Source organism: Lepisma saccharinum, chromosome 17 (assembly GCF_977018435.1).
Source record: "Lepisma saccharinum chromosome 17, izLepSacc3.1, whole genome shotgun sequence".
In the NCBI taxonomy this organism is placed as follows: domain Eukaryota; kingdom Metazoa; phylum Arthropoda; class Insecta; order Zygentoma; family Lepismatidae; genus Lepisma; species Lepisma saccharinum.
This window is the reverse complement of record NC_139245.1, coordinates 4,226,641-4,252,402: the sequence shown is the minus strand read 5'-3', so window position 1 is coordinate 4,252,402 and position 25,762 is coordinate 4,226,641. Positions and strand designations below refer to the sequence as shown.

The 25,762-nt window shown below is 40.7% G+C and overlaps 1 protein-coding gene across 1 annotated transcript in view; it reads left to right on the top strand.

Moving 5' to 3' along the window:
* The window catches only part of LOC146001161 (T-box transcription factor TBX20-like), a 181,440-nt gene that overhangs the window by 110,669 nt on the left and 45,009 nt on the right, over window positions 1-25,762 (top strand). Inside the window, exons 4-5 of the mRNA XM_083138450.1 lie at window positions 14,104-14,265; window positions 17,730-17,806. Of these exons, the coding sequence (XP_082994576.1) occupies window positions 14,104-14,265; window positions 17,730-17,806 (239 nt within the window). The remainder of the gene's footprint in view (window positions 1-14,103; window positions 14,266-17,729; window positions 17,807-25,762) is intronic.

Here is a 25,762-nt window from a genome sequence, read left to right as displayed (position 1 = left end):
TTGAGAGCATACTTTGTCACTAAGCACTCTTTTGCAATATTTAGTTCCATACAAATGTAACTTCTTTACTTCAAACGGAATTGTTGTTTTAAGTCCACTTTATGCACAGAATGACTAATCGGGACTGGACCTACAGTTTAAAGTGGAATCCGAAGCACTGTGTGCCTCAACCGGGTATCGAACCTGGCACCCCTTCTTCTAATAGTAGAAGAGCTCGGAGACATATTAGAAATACGATCGTCGTGTAGTAAACGCGGACCAATCAGGATTCGTACTTCTTCCATAAATAGATATTGCGATGACATAGGTGATGGATTGATTATTTCCTTTATTTTACTTCGCTTCTTGCGCCACTTTAGGCTAATTTGCGAAGATGGGGATGAGTGATGACTTGATGAATGGAGACTCACAAACATCCATGCCCAGGCCAGGATTCGATCCCGGGACCTCTGGCGTTGTAGCGCGAATTGATAACCACTCCGCCACGGGAGCCGGCGATAACCTAAGTGATAGCGGCAAAACTTGCCGGCGATGCAAACGAGTGTTGAGAGGACTGAGCCCAGTAACCCTCTCTCGATACGCCACTGGACCAAAGCAAGCCGGTAGCCTAACAAATGGTGGCTAGAACTTGACACGCACCTTTCCACATCTTTGACAGCTAATAGTGAAATGCAGCCGTCTTGATCTGCCTACTGGGCACATAACGTCGGCTGCGTTAGAGCACAGAGGCTGTAATTCCAGCAGCACCTTCGAACGCCACCCACATTCCAGCTCGCGGATTTATGACCTGGCTCCTGTCAGAAGGCCACTCTGCCCTCGACTTCTTTTTTTTTTTTTCATCCTGCGCGTTTCGGTCTTTTTATTGCGCCATGTATAACAGCGTAAAGGAGCTAATTTTTACCCAGCTTGTTAGTCGCCTAATTGCAGAATGGCCATATGCACTTCCATTGGCGTTATTCGCAACCCGGGTCTGAGGAACGAAATGAATTTCTGGAGACCAGTGGACCGGAGAATTGCTTTGCAGTTGCATTTGTCGTTAATGCTGCTACTTCCTTTTTTGTTTTTGGTCGGTCAAAATGTTTATTGTCAGGTTGACTGACGGACCAATGAAGATTATTGGAACACCAACACATCCTTCTACTTGAAGCCCACGTAAGTCACGTTTTGGCTCAAAATAATAGCTCAACCTCTTCAGAGAATGCAAGATGCAGATTGGTCATGATTTTTCTAGCTGGCACGGACAACACCCCTCACTTATGTGCAAAATTGGTGCACCCTATGTCCTTAGTTGAGTAAACAGAGGGGCAAAATTGGTGCACCCTATGTCCTTAGTTGAGTAAACAGAGGGGCAAAATTGGTGCACCCTATGTCCTTAGTTGAGTAAACAGAGGGGCAAAATTGGTGCACCCTATGTCCTTAGTTGAGTAAACAGGGTTCTGTTACTCTCCCCCACCCCCAAAGACTATTCAAATTCATATGTTGATGATCTACGTAATAGGAAAAGGCAAAATTACATTGGTAAATTTTCAAAGTGCAAAAAAATCACCAGTTTTCAATGTAGCGCATTTATACACGAAATGTTCATTCAAAGACATAAATTCATTGCCAGTAAACAAGTTGATAAAAAGATTCCTAAGGGAACATTGTTTTTACACAATACAAGAATACATCACAGCCGTAAGTGGCAGCAATAACAACAATAATATGAAATGAAACTACATGCACCATCATAGATATTTTATTTTGCGTTGTAACTTTGATTGCAGTTTGAGTGCATTTATCTAGATGTAAATGTAGATGACTGATTGATGCTCAATATATATATATATATATATATATATATATATATATATCATAGCAGATGAAGCAAACACTAACTAATAGAGACAACATTTTAGCCAATTTGTCTCAAATAAATAACATTGAGCATGCATTTATTTTATTTTATCTCTTAATTTTATATTATATATTATCCCTGTAGTTTTATAGATGTATTCTATTTGTACATGCATAATGTGACAATTACAAACATTTGTAAAAGTTGAACGGATGCTAATAAATAAATCAATAAATCAAATTGTTAAGCTAAAATATTGATAACATTCAAGTGAGATTTGTTTTTCTAAAGATTTTCAACCTCCAGTATAACGGTAAAATCAATCTTCACTTCAACAATTCTAAATTGATTGAACCAAGAATGTGTAAAGATTACTGGAGTCAGCGACTGTTCTAAACATTATCAACACAATCGTGAACAATTTGGAACTGAAAACTTTTAAACCAGCAAAATTTTAAGATTAATTGAGTCCTGTGTTAAAATTGCATTACCGAACAAATGAATTCATACATTGTACTTGTGAACCGTGCCTAACATTGAAGAGTTCATTACTTGACTCTGCGGAACGCAATTTGAGAATAATGTAAATTCGCTTCGCTATGAATCACCAAAGTCACTGAACTATGATAGAAACGTTTTAAAATACAGTGTAATTAGTCTCAAAGAAGTCTTGTGATTAATATTGTGTTCAGGTCGAGATATGGCTTTAGTTATAGTCGCATTATATTATTATTGTTATATCACGAAACTAACGTTGGTTATTTTGCACTAGTAACATAACATATTTATTACTAAACGCAGATATTATATGAAATGTCAATATCGGACAGCACATTAGTGACAGTTTACAAGTTTAGAACAATGATTAATTTTCAGATACATATAACATTTACTCTATATCAATAAAAGTTTATGCTCGTACTTATATAGTATTTGAAAATAAGATCCTTAGGAAAATCTTTGGACCTAAAAGGGATGAGGAGACAGGTGAGTGGAGAAGGTTACATAATTTAGAACTACATAATTTGTATTCATGTCCAGATATTATTAGAATAATTAAATCAAGAAGACTTAGGTGGGCAGGCCATGTGGCACGAATGGGAGAGGAAAGAGGAGTTTACAGGATTCTTGTTGGGAAACCTGATGGTAAGAGACCTGTAGGAAGGCCAAGACGAAGATGGAGGGACAACGTTGAGATGGACCTAAGGGAAATCGGTAGGGATGGAAAAGAGTACATAGATCTTGCTCAAGATAGGGAAAGATGGAAGGCCTGTGTTGCTGCAGCCATGAACCTTCGGGTTTAAGAAGGCTAGAGAGTTAGTTAGTTAGTACTTATATAGGAATTCTCAAGCATATAACGAAAAACATACCTTAGTTGATAATATTAAAAACAAGTAAGAATCGTAGCTTCACATTTTACTAGATAACGTCAACTCTAATCAACAAAATACATTCGTACCTCTTTTTAGAAGAAGAAACAACGTCTGTTTGTTTGGCTTCTGTTAAAAGTATCGCTTCTAGCCAGAAAAAGTACTTTTTATGTCCATCCTACCTGAGTTATTATTATATCATATTAAGCATTTCTAACTTACACGTAAGAGCACAAGGAATTATCGTTGTTATGCATTACGTAGGTTATCTTTGCAACACATTGTATCACTTACTTCTTTATGTGCACTCCTGTTCAGATATACTGGCACATACTTCAACTGTCCAATCTTATATAATATGTCACTTAATGTGGACACGAGTGTACAAAGATCCAATGTCTGGTTCTGTCCACACTTCCAAAGCTCAAAGCGAGTCCTTTCCTTGTTCAAGTGTGAATCAAAATCGAAGGAACAGTTCTCACTCCCTATCTTACGCTTTCCTTTCCTTGTTTTTTTTTTAACTCCAAGGTATGAGACGTGTAGCAGTAAATTTTGTGAGCTCCCCGCCGAGCAGATGTCAACCTACGTCTGGAGGGTTCCAGCACGATTCCTCCACGTTGGCATCGCCAGAAGAATCCATCTTGCGTCTCATATCCTTGCATTGTTTGCTTGTCCTTTGCCTCGAACTTCTCTTTTGTCCTTTCCAGTTTGAGCGTCTTCTGTGCAGAATGTCATTAAGCATTTGCCAAACAGAAGAAACAGGGGCATTTTTCATGTTTTATGCCGTAGTGTCGTTCACCATTTGTTTTGTTTCTGTGGACCAGAGCTGTTGGCGTGCTCTCTTCTTGCTGTGCTCCAAGGTTGGCGTTTGTGTTGGAGAAAGGAATGTAACGTTATTTCTCCTATTAACATATATAGACCGACGTCCGTGGTGGAGTGGTTATCACAGGTCGCCAGGACGATAGACGTCCCCGGGTACGAAACCTGGGTATGGCTGTTCTTTGTGAATGTTTCTTCATAAATTTCATTGTATCATCACTCATCTTCAACTTCGCGATTAGCCAAAAGTTGCAGAAAAGCGACACTAAGCAACAAAAAACAAATCATAGAATAATATCTTAGGTATTTCTAGTTTAGAAGCTGGTTACAATAATTGGATTTGTAAATACATGCAAACTGTTCAGTACATTTTTTTCTGATATCATAGGTTGCGTAACCCATTCGTCACCCAACTATCTCGACCAGAACTCAAGCCTCTCAATCCTCTATCGATGTATATGGGAATAAGGATGTCATTACACTGATAGTCAAAAGTATATTTTAAAGATCTTGGTGAAGGCAGATGCTTTTTTTGTGGGGGTACTTTGGTCCCAATAAGCCTCACCACTGCTGAAATTCTTGTTTTGAAAATCAGAAGTGTACAGCACAAATGTCCAACGGCCGTCTATTAGATTCAAAATCCAGATCAGATCCATGGATATTATCCATATTTACTGGAAGTTCATTAGATGTTAGGCTTTGGATATTCATTTCTTGATACCTATTGGACGTTCATCGGATATCCATTAGATGTCCAGTTTTGCATATCCAGAGGACGAAATCTTTGATATCCCTAAATCTAACACAGGAATGTTCTTTTCGTTTGCAAAATTTCAGTGAAAAATATCCAGAAAGTGGATAAATGTCCAGATTAGGTCCAGTTCTAGTCGTGAATATATACGTATTATTTCTTATCCAAAATTAAGTAAAAATATCCAAATGACGTTCCAGTCACGTGAACCATATAGCACTGATATCCAAAACACCGAGAAAAGATAATCCACCGAATATTCATGAAACATACATCCTGGATTTACTATGTTTGGACATGGATATCTGTTGGATGTCCACTGGATATTCTTGGATATCTGTTGGATACTGGATATTCTTGGATATCTGTTGGATGTCCACTGCATATTCTTGGATACCAGTTGGATGTCCACTGCATATTCTTGGATATCTGATGGATGTCCACTGGATATTCTTGGATATCTGTTGGATGCCCACTATATATGCTTGGATGTCCAGAACTTCGGCATGAATATCCAAGAGACATCCATTGATGTCCCGTGGAAACTTGTGTGTCATATGGGTACGATGCAGGGTCTCGAACATGTAACCTTTCGATTACGAAAACGACTGACGCTAAAAGGGCGAGAATTGCATGCAAATGACATGAAGAACAATTAATCTAAGCCTTGACGTGTCTGAAGAAGTTAACAGTTAACTTTCCCATCTTTATTCTTTCATCTTTCTTCAAGTATGACTCGCCTTCCTTGTTCACGCCATTTGAGCAAAATATTTTTCCCCTTGATATCAACCAGATAGTACTTCCTCGTCTAATTAGCGAATCCATTTAGGAGGGCTGCAAGAACCATTTTTCTTTTTGGATCCATTTTGGTGTTATCACACTGCAAAGGATTTTAAGCCGGAGCATATCGCAAGCTAAATCACCGACGTGCAAAAGTTAGGTTTTCAACGTGAAGAAACCGGCCAATGTAATGAAGAGAATAAGAAAAAGCTCTCCGAACGGGGCCCATTTCTGTTGACAGTCATTTACATAAAACTCGCCTAATTTATTCCTGTTTACATGCTCTTACAGATAACCCGTGTGTTCCGCACAGCGAAATCATAAAGCATGCTAATCAACGCTGGGTATCCTGGTTGGGTCGGGCCTTGTTTTCCCTGCGTTCTGTGAACACGGTTGCTTACTCATTAGCAGTGTTGCAAACCTCATTCGCAAACTTGGACACCGTGAAGAGGTTCAATAATTTTGCGTCGCATATGATCTGTCCACTGTACCGTAAATTTTACAATAGTCTGCCGTTCAAATTGAACAGTGTGCCTGTTTGCTTTCAATTCGAATATTTTATCATGCATAATGATTATAAAGTCCCGCGCCGTGGTCGTGCGGTCGAAAGCTTGATGTATATTGGGACGCGGAGAAACGCTGCAAAAGACGCGCTTGCCGCGTCTCAGTGGGCGATAACCTTTGAGACAACCTGCAGACTTCTGGCATGGAAATTCCCGCTTCGGTTCCGCACGTTTCCCTGTAGTGGGCGTTACACCATTTGATTTCAATACAAGCAGGCAACAGAAGTTCTCTTGCCGCGTTTCTCTGCGTCTCAGTTGGCGCTAAGCCTAAGGCGTCATGCTTTGGGATCTGGCTACGGGACGCGCGCATGTTCGAGTCTCGTTGGTGAAGCCCAACAACTTTTCTCTTGAGATTGCGGCCTGTGTATGAGACTGGGCCACCCACCATCGTGGGAAAGGTAATTAGACCTACTTGAAGCGAGTCTTTATGTTGCTGTGTAACCTAATATTCTGAAAAAAAAAAAGCTCAGAATATACTTACTTTATACTGAGTTTCCTACACCGGCCGCTAGATGGTTCTGTCAAAGTGTGTACAAGAAACATAAGTTTTTGTACAACAAATAATGGTACGTTTGATTGTAATCATAGTAAAAAATTGTGCTTTAACATTCTTCGAAAGATATGTGAACATCAAAGCCACAAATTAAAGAAGAAAATGTACTGCAGTGAATAAAAGTGAATCTCCCATGAGCAACCTTTTGATTCTAGACTATATAAGTAGAAGATAAGTGTGGAAAACAAGCGCTCCAAAATCGGTTAGTTCATGTGAACTTTCTATTCTGAATGTGTATTTTGAGATCAGTTAGTTTCTACAACCTAGCTAAAATTAGCCAGATTATAACATAAGTAATTATGAATAAATTATTTAACAAATCGTTTGGTAATCTTGATTAAATTATTTGGTTTTCCCAAACAAATGGGCTGCATTTTGTTAGATTTACCAAAATAATATTTGGTTTTGGTAACCAAAAAATTGTTTACGACAAACAAATAGAACTTGACCAAATCTTTTGGTAATGTTGAGCAATTGTTTGGTTGATGCCTATTTAAACAAACGTTTTGTTCATAACTACCATTTTTTTGGTTAATCCAAACAAACATTTTTCTCTGTGTAACCCGGTTATAGAAACCTACAACAACGGCTGGGGATTCGTCACCCCGTAACTGGCTGGATGATCCGCCGTAACCGAATTGCGCACAAATCTCACTGACCTGTATTGCGCACAGATTTTGATCAAACGTTGCCACTTTGATAGCTTTAAAGTCTGTGCGCAAAACTGTTTTTTCTTTAGACAAGAAGAGGGAGAGAAATTAGAAATAATATAGTAAATAATACCAATTTACTCAAACTCAAAAGTTAAGGTTAGGTTAGGTTAATGACTGCAAAAACACGTGTAAGTCCACACACAAACAAACACAACAGAAGTGAGAACGGCTTGAGAACATTTTACATCTGACAACATCGCCTCAATTTTTTGTGCGCAATCCTGTACATTGTGACAGCTTGTCAACGGCTTATCAGATACCACTGATAAAACCGGAAAAGTGTGCGCAATCCGGCTGTAGCCGGATGATCCCCACCTTTGCTGAGGCATGTGGTAGTGAGGCCGGCATTCGGTAGGTAGGCCTTAACCCTTACCAATTGCTACGCCATGGGTTATTGTGTTATTATATGTTGTTGTTGTTGTTGATTTGTTGTTTTAAGTCCACTTTATGCACAGTAAGGCTAATTGGGACTGGACCTACAGTTTAAAGTGGGATCCGAACCACTTGTGCCTCCACCGGGTATCGAACCCGGGACCCCTTGATTACAAGGCAACAACGTTACCACTGCGCCATCGGGGAGGCTCTATTATTATATGTTTCAGATAATCGCTATAGCACAGTTACCGACAAATATTGAGCTTGGAATCAAGCAGCCGTGACAGCGTAGGATATGTCACGGAGACTGCCTTTCTGGCAGTGACCCTCTGTTGCCGCGTTTACCTACGAAGAAACACGCGGTCAAACAAACCAATTATAGTGGAACTACAAGGAAAGAAACCTGCTCAGACCCGCGACTCCTGGGCACCGTACTCCCGCGTGGAAGGGAGGGGCAGAGTGGCCCGAGCTGAACGGAGGAAGGGAAAGCTGCGCGGAAACTTTTCGTTGAAGGTTCTTTTCCTTGAGGTCGCTGTATAGGCCTAGTGCTTTGGGCAAGAAGCGGCAACATTAAAGAATTTTGTCAAGATAACCGTTCTGCACTGTTAATGGACACCGGTTGGTACGGCGGCAGGAGATTAGATGTTACACACTCACGCCGCCCGGGTTCATTTCTTGCTCTCTGATTGGCTGTTGGAAAGTTACGGTGCTCTGATTGTGAGAATATCTTATTTCCTATTTTCAGCGCAAATTTGCTGCTTAGTAATCTTACCTAACCTAACCGAACGTACAGCGCAAATAAGATATATCTCACAATCAGAGCACCGTAACTTTCCAACAGCCAATCAGAGAGCAAGAAATGAACCCGCATCCACACGTTGACTGGAAAAAGAAAAAAGCTTCAACAACGTTCCTCCCCATGCCAGTGACCAAAGTTCGGTAAGAAAAACAACGAAAGAGCAACACTGTGCACTTGCTGATAAACATTCCAATTCGCCCCCACCCTTCACACACCTCCCCCCTTTGCCCAACGTCATAAGTCACGTGATAGTGATCGACAGACGACATGTCTGGCAGGATCGTCGGGTCCTGGCTGTGGTCTTGCTGTGGTGACGACGATCTTCCTACAGCTTCCATTAATAAAGTCATCGCGAGCTATTTTATGGGGAAACAGATTATGGCGTCTACGTAGCTAAAAAGCAGAACAAGGCGCAACCACGATTTTTTGTCTGGGGGAGGGGGGCAAGTACCAGGAGGATAAACGCCCTAATAATAATAATAACAACAATAGCAGTAATAATAATCACATTATTATTAGTATTATCGGCATTTTATCCTTGTACTTTTCAACACGTTCGATTTCACATTAGCTAATAATGGAAAGCAAGCGCACAAACTGTATTTTTGTACAAAAATGACGAATATAATTATTTTTGTACATATGACATGTGTGACTTTCAAGTAGAATGCATGTATTTCACATATGTAACATGGAGTGACGTAAAATAAGAAAATACATATGCAACATGTACGTATTCAATGTTTCTTTAATACATGCATACATATATTATTTAAATATATTACATAATCAATTCATCCACCTCATAACAAACCACCAGCAAAAATGATATAAATTGTATCTCACGTCTGTGCTCCTTTTCCTCAAAACGATTGTTCATACATTTAAAACAAAACTGTATTGCAACAACGGTCTGAGGTACACATTTGGTCTTACTTCCCTCTCTAGTAATTTACAATGCATTATAGGAAAGAATCACATTGCGAGCAATGAAAAACTAAATATGCTGACCAAGGCAGTAATTTATTTTATTAAAAACATAAACTAAACGTAACGTTTCAACCTTCTAGCAAGGTCCTCTTCAGACTCTGTATCAAGTACAAAAGTATTTTTGTACTTGATACAGAGTCTGAAGAGGACCTTGCTAGAAGGTTGAAACGTTACGTTTAGTTTATGTTTTTAATAAAATAAATTACTGCCTTGGTCAGCATATTTAGTTTTTCATAATCATGGAAACAAGGCTTAATGGTGTTATAATTGCGAGCAAGAATATTTTTTGATTCAATTTTTGCAAACTGAAAACAATATTGATTTAATAGGGCGCAAATAATTTCACGGGGCGTCTGGCATCCTGTTTTACATTTTTTTAAATTTCGATGGTTCGGCTGCTATGGAGCAAGAAAATTTTACGAAACGTATTTCAAGGTTTCCATGTTGCGATGCCAACGCTGGGCAGGTTGCAAACTCACAAGAAATCAGGTTGCCAACTCCAAAAACACCATCTTTATCTTATTTAAATGAACAATTTTATGCAAACTATTTTACCTCTGTATTTTAGTCGCGGTGGCTCAGTCGGTAACGCGTCTGACTACCATGCTAAAGGCCCCGGGTTCGATCCCCGGCCGGTTCAAATCCGGGAACTTTTCTAACGATGGAAGCGGCCCCGGCGCCCACCCAGCGTCGAATAACATGGGTACCTGGGGGAAACCCTGGGGGGTAAAGGCGGTCAGGGGCGTGATGCTGATCACATCACCCCCACTCACGACCGGATCAAGAAAGTGTGGGGCGTTACCCCCACACCCCCTATACGCCTTCATGGCGTGGTGCTATGCACAGGGGAGCACTTTACCTTTTTTTACCTTTATTTTAGTCTATGGGCTTCAGATTTCTTAGCTAGCTGGCCTTGAAACTCCTTGTGCTGATCATGTGCAAAATACTGCTCGAGTCTCACGAATGAGAGTGGGAATCGAACCCTGGACTTGCAAGGATCACGGGGAATGTATCATGTGCTTCACCAACTATCAATCTCTCCAGATGCAGCTGTCTTCGATTCCTCGTTCACGACTAAAAAAACAAAAAAAACGCATTGTTTCTCTTGCACGGTGTAAAATATTGCGCGGAAACAGAACATACGTGATTAGAATAAGCGACATCGGCGTATGAGATCGTGTCGTGCTGTACGAAAGTGGAGTGCGATATGTAAACACACGCTTAAGAGAAATGAGTTCCCGCTCTCCATGCGAATTCATGAAGAGGAAACACGGTTAACAATCTCGAGAGAATGAAACCTATTAACGTCACTCACCCTTCTTCACTTTTTTCGTTTTCTCCTATTCATGTTTCATTCATGTTAATTTTACCCATTTCCAGCCTGGTCAGTGTGCCGACTCCTAAGTGTCTTGTTGCAATATGTCCATCATTACTGCATTTGTGGGCATGTGGAACTCTTAATGCATCAAATTAATAAGGAGGCTCTGGGGTCGATTCAGTCAGTATAATCCCCTGCGTGATTCGTGTTGTGGCCTGTTCTTGTGTGATAGTAGTCGTCTTCTCATATTATCAATAGAACTAGGATTTGTATGTAATTACACATTCCATTCCTTTCTAGATACATACCTTGAACAGAAAAATGTCAACGAATTATGTAACTGACATAATTTTGTATAAGTTTTATGTTACATATTTTTTATATATTTGCCAGGATATTACTTATTTGGTAATTTACTTGACATAAAACAACATATTTCGGCATTTTTTTTCCCTATCTTGATCCTTTTTCCTATATTTTCGATATCTGAAACATGATGAAGAAAATTTGTATCTCATCTGATGTTATATTTTCTAATCAATGAGATAATTAGTGATTATGGTCATCTAAAATTGACTTCCAAGTCGAAAGACAGGCCGACAATATGTTCCCTTGTACAGAAAGTACAAAAGTAGCTATGTATTTTCATTCGATTGTTCTTTCTGTAGACGCTTTTTTACAATTTGTTTCGAAAGTTACAAAGAGCTCTCTTACATATTTTACAATAATTTCCGATGTGAAAAGTAATTAATAGTCTACAAAATTGATTTCTTAAGTATGTGTACGTTGCTGTGCCTTTTTGAGTTCATAAATTTAATACAAATTTTCATTTCAACAACTCAGTCTTTAAAATTACATTGAATATGTTCAAATAAAATAAATATGTAGCAAAATTCTTGAAATTGCTTGGATAGTCGATTATTATTATTACATATTCTATGATACTACATATTTAGCTACATATCCTTTTGATAATACATATTTAGGTACATATTTTTTAAAATTATTGTTACATATTTATGTACATATTTCCTACTTTGATATTACATAAAAATCCGGGGTCTACTTATCACTACTCATCCTCATCGTCGCGAATAGCTAAAAATGTCAGAAAAGCTCCTCAATCAAGCATCAGATCAAGGTTGATGTACTTTTGGTGTAATTTGAGTTTCTTTGATTGTGTCCGATCTGAATTGATGCAGTTGTAGTGCATCACACGGAACAACAGCTGATAAAAGTACAATTGATCCATTTCTCTGTATGCTTTGACGGACCAAAGAGCGTCAGTAGCACATTAGTGTGCTACTGGACACAAATTTTTGCCTGCATTTTCATTGTCGACTATATGCCGATGTCAATGGACATGGTGCGATCAGCACCAGCCGCGTTTACTTCAAGTTAAAATTACACTACATCGCCAAAATCCTCTTGAGAGCCAGAGTCTGCCAAGTGACTTTTCATTGGATGACATGCATCAATTGTCCTTTCGCCGGTGTTACCTGCCATTGGATAACGGAGTCATCTTTTTCTTCTTTTCAAGTAGTTCGCCAATGGAGTCCAATAGTGTGACGTTACAGCAGACGACGCGCTGGGACTGAGTCTAAACAAATAAACACGTGCTTTTCTTCCTATCCAATTCAATGCTATTTTCCTTCGGAAGTGATAGCTTTAATTATTGTGACAGCAGTTACGAAACAAAATTGTGATGTGCATCGTACATCAATGTAAATATGAGATTTCAGAGAATACGTCTATATATAACATATACCTTACAGATGAGAATGTAAAGAATAAATGGAGTAGGAAATAGAGTAAAGCGAATGCTCCAAAAGAAATCTCAGCCAATGGGCGTCGTCGGTTCAATCGCCTGAGGCTGTTGGTTTCCCATCATCCATAGCGGCAGCGTGGTCGACTTGAGATCGGGTGAGTTCGGGTCGGCTTCGGCTGTGCTTTGAACTGGAATGTTATGAAAATGCATGATTTTCTTACTCCGGTTATTCTTTCCTTATCCTCTGTACGGTATGTGTGATATATAGTCGTATTCTCCGAAATCTCATCTTTACATTAATGTACGATACGCATCATGATTTTGTTTCATAACTGCTGTCGCGATAATTAAATCTACCCCTTCCGAAGGAAAATAGCATTGAATTGCATAGGAAGAAAACACGTTCTCTCGTTGTGTAGACTCAGTTCCAGCTCGTCGTCTGCTTGTGACGTCACCACTAATGGACCCCATTGTTTTGACGTTGGTGATTCGACGGCGACATTTTGGGTCCCCCACCGAGGATCGAAGCCGTAAGGTGGTAGCAGTTATGCAGGAGTATACTAGAAGCAAGTTCAACTAAATTTTGTATGAAGAGTTCTTTGTACAGGACTTTTGGAAAAAAATCACTGTAATCGCTACAACTTGCACCTTACATTAGAAGAATTGAAAGAAAATATCAGTAAAGAAATTGAAGCAATTTCGGAAGAGGAACCAATAAGCGTTAGTGAAAATTTCCTATAAATATACCGTAAATGTGAGGATGCAGGAGGACATAATTTCAAACATCTCTTGTAATTTTAACTGTACGTGTAATTGTACGAGTCTATTTCATTAAATAGCTAGTTACGCGGATGTTGCATCCAGTTTGCCGGCAGAAGCGCTCTTACTTCCCGACGAGTTAGCCGCCGCTCCACGGCCAACTCGACCGTGAGAAGCACTGTATTATGGGAACATGGGGTGCGTGCTTCAATGAATCTAAAACAACGGCATTTTTTTCAGGCTATACAGTCAGAGACACTTTTGGTTTGTAGAAACCTCACCGAGGTTGTTACGTCTCAAAATTTCCCATTACCGTACGGTGTAAACATATGACAATCGTGACTGGATTTTCAGTTACATGTGTGACCCACTTGGAAGAAACTTCATCAACTGATAGTCTGGGTGAGCTGACCGAATGAATGTTCTCTAAAAATTACAAAAATCTTGTTCAGTGGCTATTGAATTACAAGCCAAAATTCCTAGCAGAACACACAAGCAGACAATTTTGTTTTCGGAAGTTAGACTGGAACTCCTCACCTCAAATGGTCCACAATTCCTTATGGTTCACTTAATCCATATGTACCGGTACCGGTATATATAATATTTAGTTTAGTTTTAACAATACTTCTCTTGATGTAAAAAACTGTAAAGATTATTCATTGTTGTCTGGCCGAAATCCTCAATGGTATTTTCTGTTCTTCTTTGCAGATCGTCCTGAATTCGATGCACAGGTATCAGCCGCGAATCCATTTGGTGAAATGGCGGGAGAACAACAACGGGCCAATCACGGACTTGGAGGCGGAGGAATACAGAACGTACATCTTCCCCGAATCAGTGTTTACCGCCGTCACCGCTTATCAGAACCAGCTGGTAAGTGTCAATGATTCAATTCAATTCAAATCTTCTACACACTCGTACATCTTCTCTGTACAATTCTGTCATAACTTCTTCCCCCTCTTTTTTTATAACTAACGGCTTGAACATTTTTAGTGTGTAAACTTATCCTCCCATTTCTCTGCTCTGAAACTTCAATTTATTAAAAATGTGCACACAGAAACGGGTGTGATTTTGACAAAGTTCCAAAATATGTTGTAAGAACGTGTCATTTATGAAAAAAAGATGGCACATGAATCTATAATATAAATAATTCAAGATGAGCACATTTATATGAATTATTACATGGTATACATAGAGTCACTCGGGGGAATATGCCCATCGGGGTTAAATGCCCACCCCCTCGTATCTCGCGCAACGTTAATGTTATGGCAACTCTGCGACTCTTGGTTGAAAGCGCCCTCCGTGGTGAGACGAGGCAGCAGGTTTGGAGCTTGTGACAAGAATCTGAAGCCATCCAGGGTTAATTTCATGAGGTAAGAAGACAATGTTTGAGGTAATAGTTTTTTGGACGTTGTTGTATAAACAGTGTGCAATAATATTCCGAAGAGAGAAAGAAACTGAATTATATTTGGTGTAAAGATCAAGAATCAGGGAAACATATCTGCAGTGAAACTGCCGCATTGTGCTCAGAGTTGCCAACCCAGTGATTCAATTTTCTGCTTGTAGCTGTGGGGTGATATGCCCACAGAAATTAAGTACAATATGCCCATGGACATTATTATGAGATGAAAGGACCACAATGTGACTGGATCCAGTGTATTCGTTGTAGTATGTGGATGCATGCAATATGTATCAAATTCACGTCCATGTGTCCAAAGTGCAAGGCAATTTCTCACAAATTTAAACAGTAAAAGAGGCTATGGTAAATTCTAAAATAAATATTGTTAAAAACGCTATGCTTGTCTGTACAAATGATGTTCTGTTTCCGAAACAAACGTTAATATTCTTCCAGTTAATGCTGTGTATTATTTTCCTTTAAATATGTCATGTCAAGTATTACAACAATTGTTTCTTGTATTGGGCATTTTCTCCTAATGGGTGGGTATTTTACCCTGAACACGGGGTGATTTGATCAAATTGACGTTCATCTATTTATTTTTGTATGGTTCTTTTGCTATAAGACTTACAGTAATAGAACTTATAGGTAAGAATAACAAAACTCGTAGCTTTTATTTGACATCCTTTTCATTGCGACACTCCTTCATTTAGCGAAGCTATAAACAGCCAAAAAAAAGTTGGGCGTATTTCCCGAGTGACTCTACATATTTATTACGCTATTATGTTATTGCATGTAATAGTAAATCACTGAAGATTTAAAAATGCATACATGTAAAGGAATTCATTTGTTACTTATGTATGTACTGTACATATATTATATGTATATAAAGTAGCAAATTAATTCCTTTACCCGCTTGTTAAATATGTTAATAAATTATAAAACAGTTGAAATGGTTCTGTCATGTAAAAATTTTGTTTAGCTTGTGCTTTCTATTAGATTTTCATAGTTATTGTTGTCTTGCATTTTTGTTTTACTCTTATTGTGCATATGTTGTTATTGGCGTAGATCTGTTAAGGAGAGAGAGAGAGAGAGAGCGTGCAATTCTCACAAAAACACGCAGAGACAGACATTATTCCTCGCCTTTGTGCGTGTTTTCTTTATCCTTAGTGGAGTATATTTCAAGTCCAAGCTAATGTCCTATCATTGTTGTTATAATCAAAATTGCGGGGATTTTTTAGGACAATATTGTTGTCAATCAAATCGTTCCTCGGATGTGCAATAATGTGCAATCGCGTTGAACTCGTTGTACCATATTTTGCCATATTTTGAAAACTGAGGAGGAGTACAGCCCACCGCTCAGGAGAAGATCCCTGCCGAAAGTCAAGTGACGTAGCGGCAGGCGACTCCACTATTAGGGTTGGGGGAGTGCACCCTGGGTCAGAAACAAGCGCTGTGGTCTCGCTGTAAGGCTTGATTCACATCTACGCTCAAATCACTGTCCGCTCACGGCCAGGGGGTATCCACATTAGCGGTGAAGGTATGATCGTCGTCAATGTGGTGTTGATTTCTTGACAGAGTACACAGATTTTTCTATGTTTTTAAATAAAGAGCCTGCCGATTGTACTAACTACAATCTTTAAGATATTTTCAACGACGGAATTGGCTGTTACAGCACTGGCGTTCGAAGCAAATTGCAAAGATAAAAAGAGTTGCGAAAGCGGAGAACGTTTATTTGTACTTACAATGTGCAAAGCTACAAATGTCAACAATGGTTTGGCATGAAAATTCTCGGGATGGTTGTTTCATATCGACACTGTTGATCATTTCTTTTATTCGAACGTTTCCGACACAACATGGCTAAATAATGTACAACTACCGTAACTCTTACAACACCACGATAACCACCAAAGAAATCACAATTAAACACCCACGCACAAGCACTTCCACAACGACAATGACCGCAGCGGAAGACTTCCTGCTACACCTAAAATCTGCAAATAGACCGGTCTTCCCCTGTCCCTCCGCACGTCCACTCCCCTCATTTGGGGATCTTCTCGTGAGCGGTGAGCTGTATTTGTTAATTCTAAGTAAACGAGCCAGATTTGGTCAGAATTGCCTATTGATACTGGTGAAGAATTATTTGTTTGTCGCCTATTGTAACAAATATTTGGTAACCAATCCACCTTTTTAAATTTCTTCGTTTCTAACAAATATTTATTTCTGTATAGTGTTGTCAGGATTATGAAAGTACTCTTTTTCAGTCATTTTCTTTCTCTAATTTCAGAAAAAGTTCTCTTTACAATAGTTCATTTCTTTCCTCTCACTTTGTCTTATTTTCCTGTGAACATTTTATATTCTTTCTGGCGTTTTTTAACACCAGATAGTACGGAAATAAGAAACAAATCCAAAAAAATTGCGGCTTTGACACCTGTGGTGGATGACACTAACATCAGAATGCACAAGAAGCATAAAAATAGAGCAGAAACATATTTTCAACACCGTAAAGAACACAAACCCTTACATGCCATGCAACGTGCCAAACGGTTCTGTGTTTTGAGTTGCCTGACTCTCAGGATAGATGCAACCAAGTTTTGTTCCCGGCTGTACAAGGATGGGAAAGGGATAAAAAATTCCGTTTTTGTACCTCACAGTTGTACACTTCCCTGGCGCACGACACTTCATCTTGGATTCCGTTTGCGGACGAAATGAAGAAGAAGAAAAAAACTCTCTCTCTCTCTCTCTTCCCCTGTCGCTTTGTGCTTCCGTAAGGTTGATGAATGGGAATCATTCATTATGCTAAGATACGAATCCACTGTTTTCGGACATGTTTCGTGTTGGCAGACATTTTCAACTGCTTCATTATGCATAATTCATGCATGCTCTTTTGGGGACGAATCCTTTGTTTTACTAAAGCTATTTTTTTTCTTCCTGCTTTCAGATCACGAAATTAAAAATTGACAGCAACCCTTTTGCAAAGGGTTTTAGGGATTCCTCGCGTCTGACGGATTTCGACAGGTAAGACTGATGAGTGTCTTTTTGTCTTAGTGTTTTCATATCCAATGAATGTACATTGTCTTGTCATGGGGACAAGGATGGTATTGGATTTATCGTTGCATGTGAAAATGAGTTTCTGTGGTGGGGGATTTCTTTAGGAACCGCTGAGGCAGGTGAATCTTTTATTAGCGCAATTATTTAGTTTTTTTTGCAACTTAAAAGTATGGCCTGTAGTTGCAATGAACAATACGTGACATGCCCAGGAATTTAGGAACATGGGTATTGGTAGTTGCATGTTTTTAGTAGCGAAAGTTTTTAGAGTGTTGAGTACTTAGCTTCATAGAAAATAGGTTGCTGTGCCACAAAACTCTTACACACTTATCTAGACAACAGCGGAAGGATACTACGTGAAGATTCACTAGAATACCTTAGAAGGAATAGGGGGGGGAGGGGTAAGTTCGTATTTGGTGGGATGTAAGGAAAGCATTGAGCCAAAATGACCATAAATTGGGCTCTTGTGAAAAAGTTCCGTAAGGTGTTTAGGAAAATTTTGGTTGTTGGGGTGTGTTTGGATATATCATTGAAGTCAGGTGATTGTGAAAGAAGTACATTCTATGACTTGGCAGTCAATTGTTATATCGTAGCATTCCCATTCGATTAAGAAATATTGACCCTGGCAGACCTTGTCAGCTCCTGCTCAGAAATGTGTAGGGTAAGCCTTTCACAGGAAATGGTAAGAACACTGGCCTTTGGCAAGAGGTGACGAGAGGCCAAGCGAGGGTTTAAATAGGTGCGCATGAGAGCGACACGAGGTCTTTTTAATCTGGAATCATCGGAGAAGCAGGAGCTACTGGTCTTATTTCTAAACCGAACAGGGTAAGCTAGTCTACACCCATTCTGCCATTCGCATTGCTCACTTCAGTCTAAAACGAATCATGAGTCTATTTTAATGATAAGTTAGATATTTGTACCTGCCCGTTCAGGGCTGTCTCTACCATCAATAGTATTAATCGAGAGGGGCAAGTTACATCCCTATTTAAGATCCCCGCGTTCATGTTGGAACGCTACGTGGTGGAGATGCGGGGCTACGATATTTTCTATTAGTCGGCCCCCGTGGCGGAGTGGTTAGCACATCGCGCTACGACGCCAGGGGTCCCGGGTTCGAATCCTGGCCTGGGCATATCATCACTCATCCCCATCTTCGCAAATTAGGCAAAAGTGGGGCAAGAAGCGAAGTAAAATAATGTAAATCAACCAATATTTTCTAATTTATTGGTTAATTTGGTGTTTTAAGTCCACTTTATGCACAGTAAGGCTAATCGGGACTGGACCTACAGTTTAAAGTGGAATTCGAACCACTATGTGCCTCCACCGGGTATCGAACCCGGGACCCCTTGATTACAAGGCGACGACGCTACCACTGCGCCATCGGGGAGACCCAATATTTTCTATTAAATGGGAATAGTAATGTAGGCTTCCGTGAAATTTATTATTTCAAACTGGTCACCGTAACTGAAGTTACCTGATCAGACACTATACTCTATCCCGGGAAACTCTGGAGCAAGGCTGCGCATATTTGTAGAGAACGGTAGTGGGCGGAGCGAAGCAGTACACGCTGCTGCAAAGGCTAGTAGCTGCAGTCGCTTTTCCCCCTCTATGCAATCCCGTTCCCTCACACGTGTTCATTGGTCGAGCCCTTGCGCAGAGACTTGCTTTAGCTCGGTCGCTCCAAAGATTCCCTGGACAGAGTATAGTATTGCTTACAGTTTCGAAAACATCACGCCACGCTACTGGGCCAGGTGTCTTAATGGACTGTCCGCGTGTCCTGTAAGGTCTATCTATACCACAAACACTTCCAAACAGCCGACAACAATAACTTTAAAGAGAGCGAGCAAATAGCTTATTGATTCTTGACCGCATGAGTTATTTTATGGATGGCCGTGAAGAACGGAGGTGGAGCCGGAAAAGTAAAAGAGCGTTCAGCGCCTAAAGGAGCCGCGATTGAATTTCAACTCGTTGTTATGGAGAGCCTGTTCTTCTGCTGGGATGGTCATCCATCTTTGCGGATGGGGGAGGCTGGAAGGGAGGCAGGGCTTCTTGATGACCAGCGAGAGAAAAATTTCTCCCCCGAGTCAAATTTGCGAGAAGATCTTCGGGAACCGCTTTTATGCGTTTGGAATCGCCGAGAAAACACCAGGATCTCCCAAGCAGCAAATCATGTGGAGTGAGGTCTCCCGATTGGCAAACTGTAATTAGAAATGCTATCTGCGCGGGCTTAGCAAGGAGAATGTTCCTGATTAAGAAGAACTCGTCCATATTTTAAATTTTGAAAAAAAAATAGGGATTGTAGCGAGACCATTATTTTTAATACGAGAACACTGAAATAGATTAGGCTTGGGGAGGCTAGAGCAAGAGAAGGCTTGCGGCAACTTGATCGAGACAAGGCTTGCGGAGGGTAGCACTGTTTCCGGAGGTTAGAGCTAGAGGACACTTGCGAACTTGTGGTGGCTAAAGAGAGACAAGGCTTGCGAAGGCTAGAACGACACAGGACTTGCGACGGCTAGATCTTGACAAGGCTTGCGAAAGATAGAGCCAGACAAAACTTGCGGAGGCTAGAATAGGAGACGGTTTCCAGAGACTAGAGCTAGACGAGACGTACCAAGGATAGGACGGAACAAGGCTGTGGAGGCTAAGCGAGACAAGACTGGTGGATGTTAGAGCGATACAAGGTTTGCGGAAGCTAGAACGAGACATGACTTGTGGAGGTTAGAGCGAGAGAAGGCTTGCGGCAGCTTGATCGAGACAAGGCTTACGGAAACTAGATCGAGACAAGGCTTACGGAAGCTAGATTGAGACAAGGCTTACGGAAGCTATATTGAGACAAGGTTTGCGGAAGCTAGAACGAGACAAGACTTGGGGAGGTTAGAGCGAGAGAAGGTTTGCAGAAGCTAGAACGAGACAAGACTTGGGGAGGTTAGAGCGAGAGAAGGCTTGCGGCAGCTTGATCGAGACAAGGCTTACGGAAGCTAGATCGAGACAAGGTTTGCGGAAGCTAGAACGAGACAAGACTTGGGGAGGTTAGAGCGAGAGAAGGCTTGCGGCAGCTTGATCGAGACAAGGCTTACGGAAGCTAGATCGAGACACGGCTTGCGGATGCTAGAACGAGACAAGACTTGGGGAGGTTAGAGCGAGAGAAGGCTTGCGGCAGCTTGATCGAAAAAGGCTTACGGAAGCTAGATCGAGACGAGGCTTGCGGAAGCTAGAACGATACCAAGACTTGGGGAGGTTAGAGCGAGAGAAGGCTTGCGGCAGCTTGATCGAGACAAGGCTTACGGAAGCTAGATCGAGACAAGGTTTGCGGAAGCTAGAACGAGACAAGACTTGGGGAGGTTAGAGCGAGAGAAGGCTTGCGGCAGCTTGGTCGAGACAAGGCTTACGGAAGCTAGATCGAGACAAGGCTTGCGGATGCTAGAACGAGACAAGACTTGGGGAGGTTAGAGAGCGAGAGAAAGCTTGCGGCAGCTTGATCGAAAAAGGCTTACGGAAGTTAGATCGAGACGAGGCTTGCGGAAGCTAGAACGATACAAGACTTGGGGAGGTTAGAGCGAGAGAAGGCTTGCGGCAGCTTGATCGAAAAAGGCTTACGGAAGCTAGATCGAGACGAGGCTTGCGGAAGCTAGAACGATACAAGACTTGGGGAGGTTAGAGCGAGAGATAGGCTTGCGGCATCTTGATCGAGACAAGGCTTACGGAAGCTAGATCGAGACGAGGCTTGCGGAAGCTAGAACGGCACAAGGCCTTGCCGGGAATAGAGCAAAACAAGGATTGCAGATACGAGTACAGGACCAGAAGTATTGACAGGAGAATGAGACTAAAAGTGTCAAGATAAGATCGAAATTAAGACATGTATCTTTAAAATCGAAACGAGACGAGACTTGCCGTCTAGGAATCTCGCCATTCTCGGCAAATTTAATAAATCAAACTGTAAGGTAGGCCTACACAGGAATTCAAAAGTGTTTTTCCTCATTATTTGTGGAAATATATGCTGTGTCATGGGCCAAAGTTAGTTATAATAAGAATTTTAAAATTCGAGAGTCTGAATGGGAACGCGACTGTGGTTTAGAAGAGAAAAAACGGAGGAGGAGACAACTTTCATGTACAGTCAGCGGCAATAAAGAGACACCTAAATCCTGAAATACTCTCTTCTCTGCAAGGCGTTGTGTGTGTTGCATAACTCTACGGCGATTGGTAGATTCTAATAGCAAATTTTATATGGCAAGTTCTAACACCGCCGTTGAGTTAGGCAACACACACGACGCTTTGAAGAGAAGCGAGGTGTCCAATCTTTATTGCCGCTGACTGTACGTGGAGTCGTGGAAAGCAAGAGAAGCAATTTAGAAGTAGAAAGATATAGAGACAGAGGGGAATGGGAAAGAAAGGAAGCGCATCCCAGATCTCAACGCTTGGCACGAAGCCGCAGAGATCATTAATGTTTCACGCCTCTCCTTATTAAGGTTTTATCCCCCATAAACCTCCATATCAGAGTCTCCTCCTTCAGGTGGGGGCCCGAAATCCATCTGTGTAATTTACTGTTAACCTGCGATGCCGATAACAGCCGTAATGTTACCCAGAATGCCGCGCTCTCGGCTCGAAGGCGAAGGAACAACCGGGTGGAAACGCGCCGCCCAGGTTGAGCTTTCCATAATCTCTACGGAGAAGTGTTCTTCCGCTGCATCAAATGCACCATTTGTGGCTCGTCCGCACTCAGGAAGAGGCGTACAATTGCGACTATAAATTCGCCCGCCCCTGCTCCCTCTGGTGGAAGGAGCCTCGTTTCCCGGCCCGCAATGGGGCTCAATTACTCCCCGTTCCAAAAACCAGAGCAGGCATGAAAGCAGGTGGTGGGATATTCGTGCCTTTTGTCTTTATATGCTGTTTTCCTCCTCCAACCATTGCATTTTGTGCTAGGTGTGTGCTACTTTTTTCTTTACATATGTGTATGTATGTATGTATATATGTATATATAATGGATAAAAGCAAGAAGGGCCAAAAGGGCTAAGTAAAAATCAAAGAAGGTAAAAGGAAACACTCACCGAACAGTAGAAAAATTCAAAATTTTCGCTAACTTCGTAGCATCCTCACGCCGATGATGCTACGAAGTTAGCGAAAATTTTGAATTTTTCTACTGTCGGGTGAGTGTTTCCTTTTACCTTCTTTGATATATATATATATATATATATATATATATATATATATATATATATATATATATATATATATATATTATACACACACACAAATTGGTGGAGGATAGTGATGATCCGTAGCCTGTAAATCTACTTCAGAAGCGTGTGTCTACGCGTAAACAAATCGTCTACATCTACGCATAGACGTCCGCAGGATTTTTTACAGGGCGGGGTAAGCAAGGTATTTTGTTTTAGGGTGGGGGCCAAAGGAGGCATATCTTCTCCCATAATAGTGTTCCCATTTAAAAAAAAAAAAACACTTCTTCAGCCTGAAATTATCATGTTCCTTCAATGGTTACATACATTACTCTGACTGAAATGTGATTTTTATATGGACATTCATTTTCCAGTGGAGAGGAGGGCGTGCTCCCCTTTCCGGACGCCTGTGCATCTACGCGTTGACAAGGCATAAATAACGATAGTCTGCATCTGCGCATAGACAACGTGTAAACAAGTAGTCAACATCTACGCGTAGACAACGCACAAACAACGGTAGTCTACAACTACGCGTAGAAAACTCATAACTACATCTATTCGTACATAACGTGTTAGCAACAATAGTCTGCATATACTCATAGACAACGTTTATACAACAATAGTCAACATCTACGTGTATACAACGCATAAATAACGATAGTATACATCTACACATAAACAACACGTAAAACAAATTATCAACATCTACGTCTACACAACGCATAAACAACGGTAGTTAACATCTACGCATAAACAACGACAGTATACACGGAGAAAACAGTTTGGTAGAACCGAAAAATAGTTTGTGGCAAACAAACATGTGTTTAAATGGGCAACAAACACATGTTTGATCTTCAGAACCGAATCCTTATTGACAATATTGAACATCTATTTATTGTTACCAGAGAATTTGATCAAAATTGCCAAATTTAGTAAAAGCTACTAAATTCTTGGTTCATGATTACAAATAAATTTAATCAAGTGTGTTTTTTCAATTCAAATAAATCATTTTCTCTCTACACATCTACGCGTAAACAACGATAGTCTACATCTACTCATAGACAAAGTGTACATTTACGCTTACATAACGCGGAAGCAACGATTGTCTACACCCAGGACGCCGAAACCAGGGGGGGGGGGCGCCCTTCCAGTTTTCATTTTGGCCCCCTTACAACCTATTTGTAACCTAATATTTCTGTGGCACCGTAAGTCTATTTTCTCCTACTGCTTCAAAGCTCTGGAAGGAATTTAACACAGCTATAATTTTTCAGAATTTTTGATAACGAGAAGAAATTTCGAAAACGACTTCGCTGACGAGACATAATCGTAAATATTCCAGTTTGATTGAATACCTTGTAGTGACCAAAAGGGAAAGAAAATCTTACCATCCGTTCAGAAGGAGACATTAAAGCTTTATTTCAAAATAGGCAATGCGTGTTCCTGGTTGCAGTGACTCTTCACTCCCCCCTCCCCTTTGCTCCTTCCATTTTCTTTCCTCATGGCACCCCACCCCCACTACGTCCACGGAACGTGCGTGCTTGCAAGTAGCCAGTAGTCGTTGAGGCGATAAAACTGCTCGACAAGTGACCACAGCACGTATGAGATCAGCTCCCGTTTCGCAATAACCTCCTTGCGGCACAGGCAGGCAAAGAGCACACGGCTTTCGCTTAATCAACAATCGAGTAGAATTCCCGAGATCCCTCCTTGCTTCTTTTTTAGTCCTCTAAACCATCGTAGAATGAAAAAATAAACGAGAAAATAATAGATTGGATGACAATCCCACTGCCATTATTCTCAACAGTGGTTTTGCGATTGAAGACTTGGGTAAAACAGATGAAAAAGTAAAACCATGCATTTGTTTTTTCTCGAGGTAAGAAACACTGTCGACACGAATGCACATGAAAAATATGATTCCAAAGGCAACATTGACATACGTAGAATGGTCCAAAAACGAGAATGGGCAGAACCTAGAAATCTAGGATCATATTTTTCAGAATTTCTTTCTTTAAGACGAGAGAGCAGCTTCCAGCTCGTAAGTTTTCGGAAACTCGCCTATTAAAGACGAGTTGAGAAATGTTACCTCTACAAACTCGGAAGCTATTGCAGAACTCGCCTCTTAAAGATAAAGAGTTCAGATGCTTTGCTGGAACTCCCTTCTTGAAGATGAGAGAAACGTTACCTCTTCAAAGTTCTGAAGTTTCTTCCACATCCCACCCCGGGAAGCCATTCCAAACTCACCTGTTGAAGATGATAATACCTCTTCAACGCTCGATTTTTTTTTTTCCAGAACTCACCTCCGGAAGCTATTCCAGAACCCACCTCTCGAAATGAAAGAGGCGTTACTTCCTCAAAGATCCAGAACTCACCTCTTGAAATTGAGAGTATCGATTCCTCTACAAAGCTCGCAAGCTATTCCAGAACTCTCCTTTCGAAGATGAGAGTACCGTTATCTCTTCAAAGCTCTGACTCTGTTTACAGAACTCACCTCCGGAAGCTATTTCAGAACCCACCTCTCGAAATGAAAAAGGCGTTACTTCCTCAAAGATCCAGAACTCGCCTCTTGAAATTGAGAGTATCGATTCCTCTACAAAGCTCGCAAGTTATTCCAGAACTCTCCTCTCGAAGATGAGAGTACCGTTATCTCTTCATAGCTCTGACTTTGTTTACAAAACTCACCTCCGGAAGCTATTCCAGAACTCACCTTTTGAAGATGAGAATATCTATACCTCTAGAAAGCTCAGAAGCTTCTCCTGAA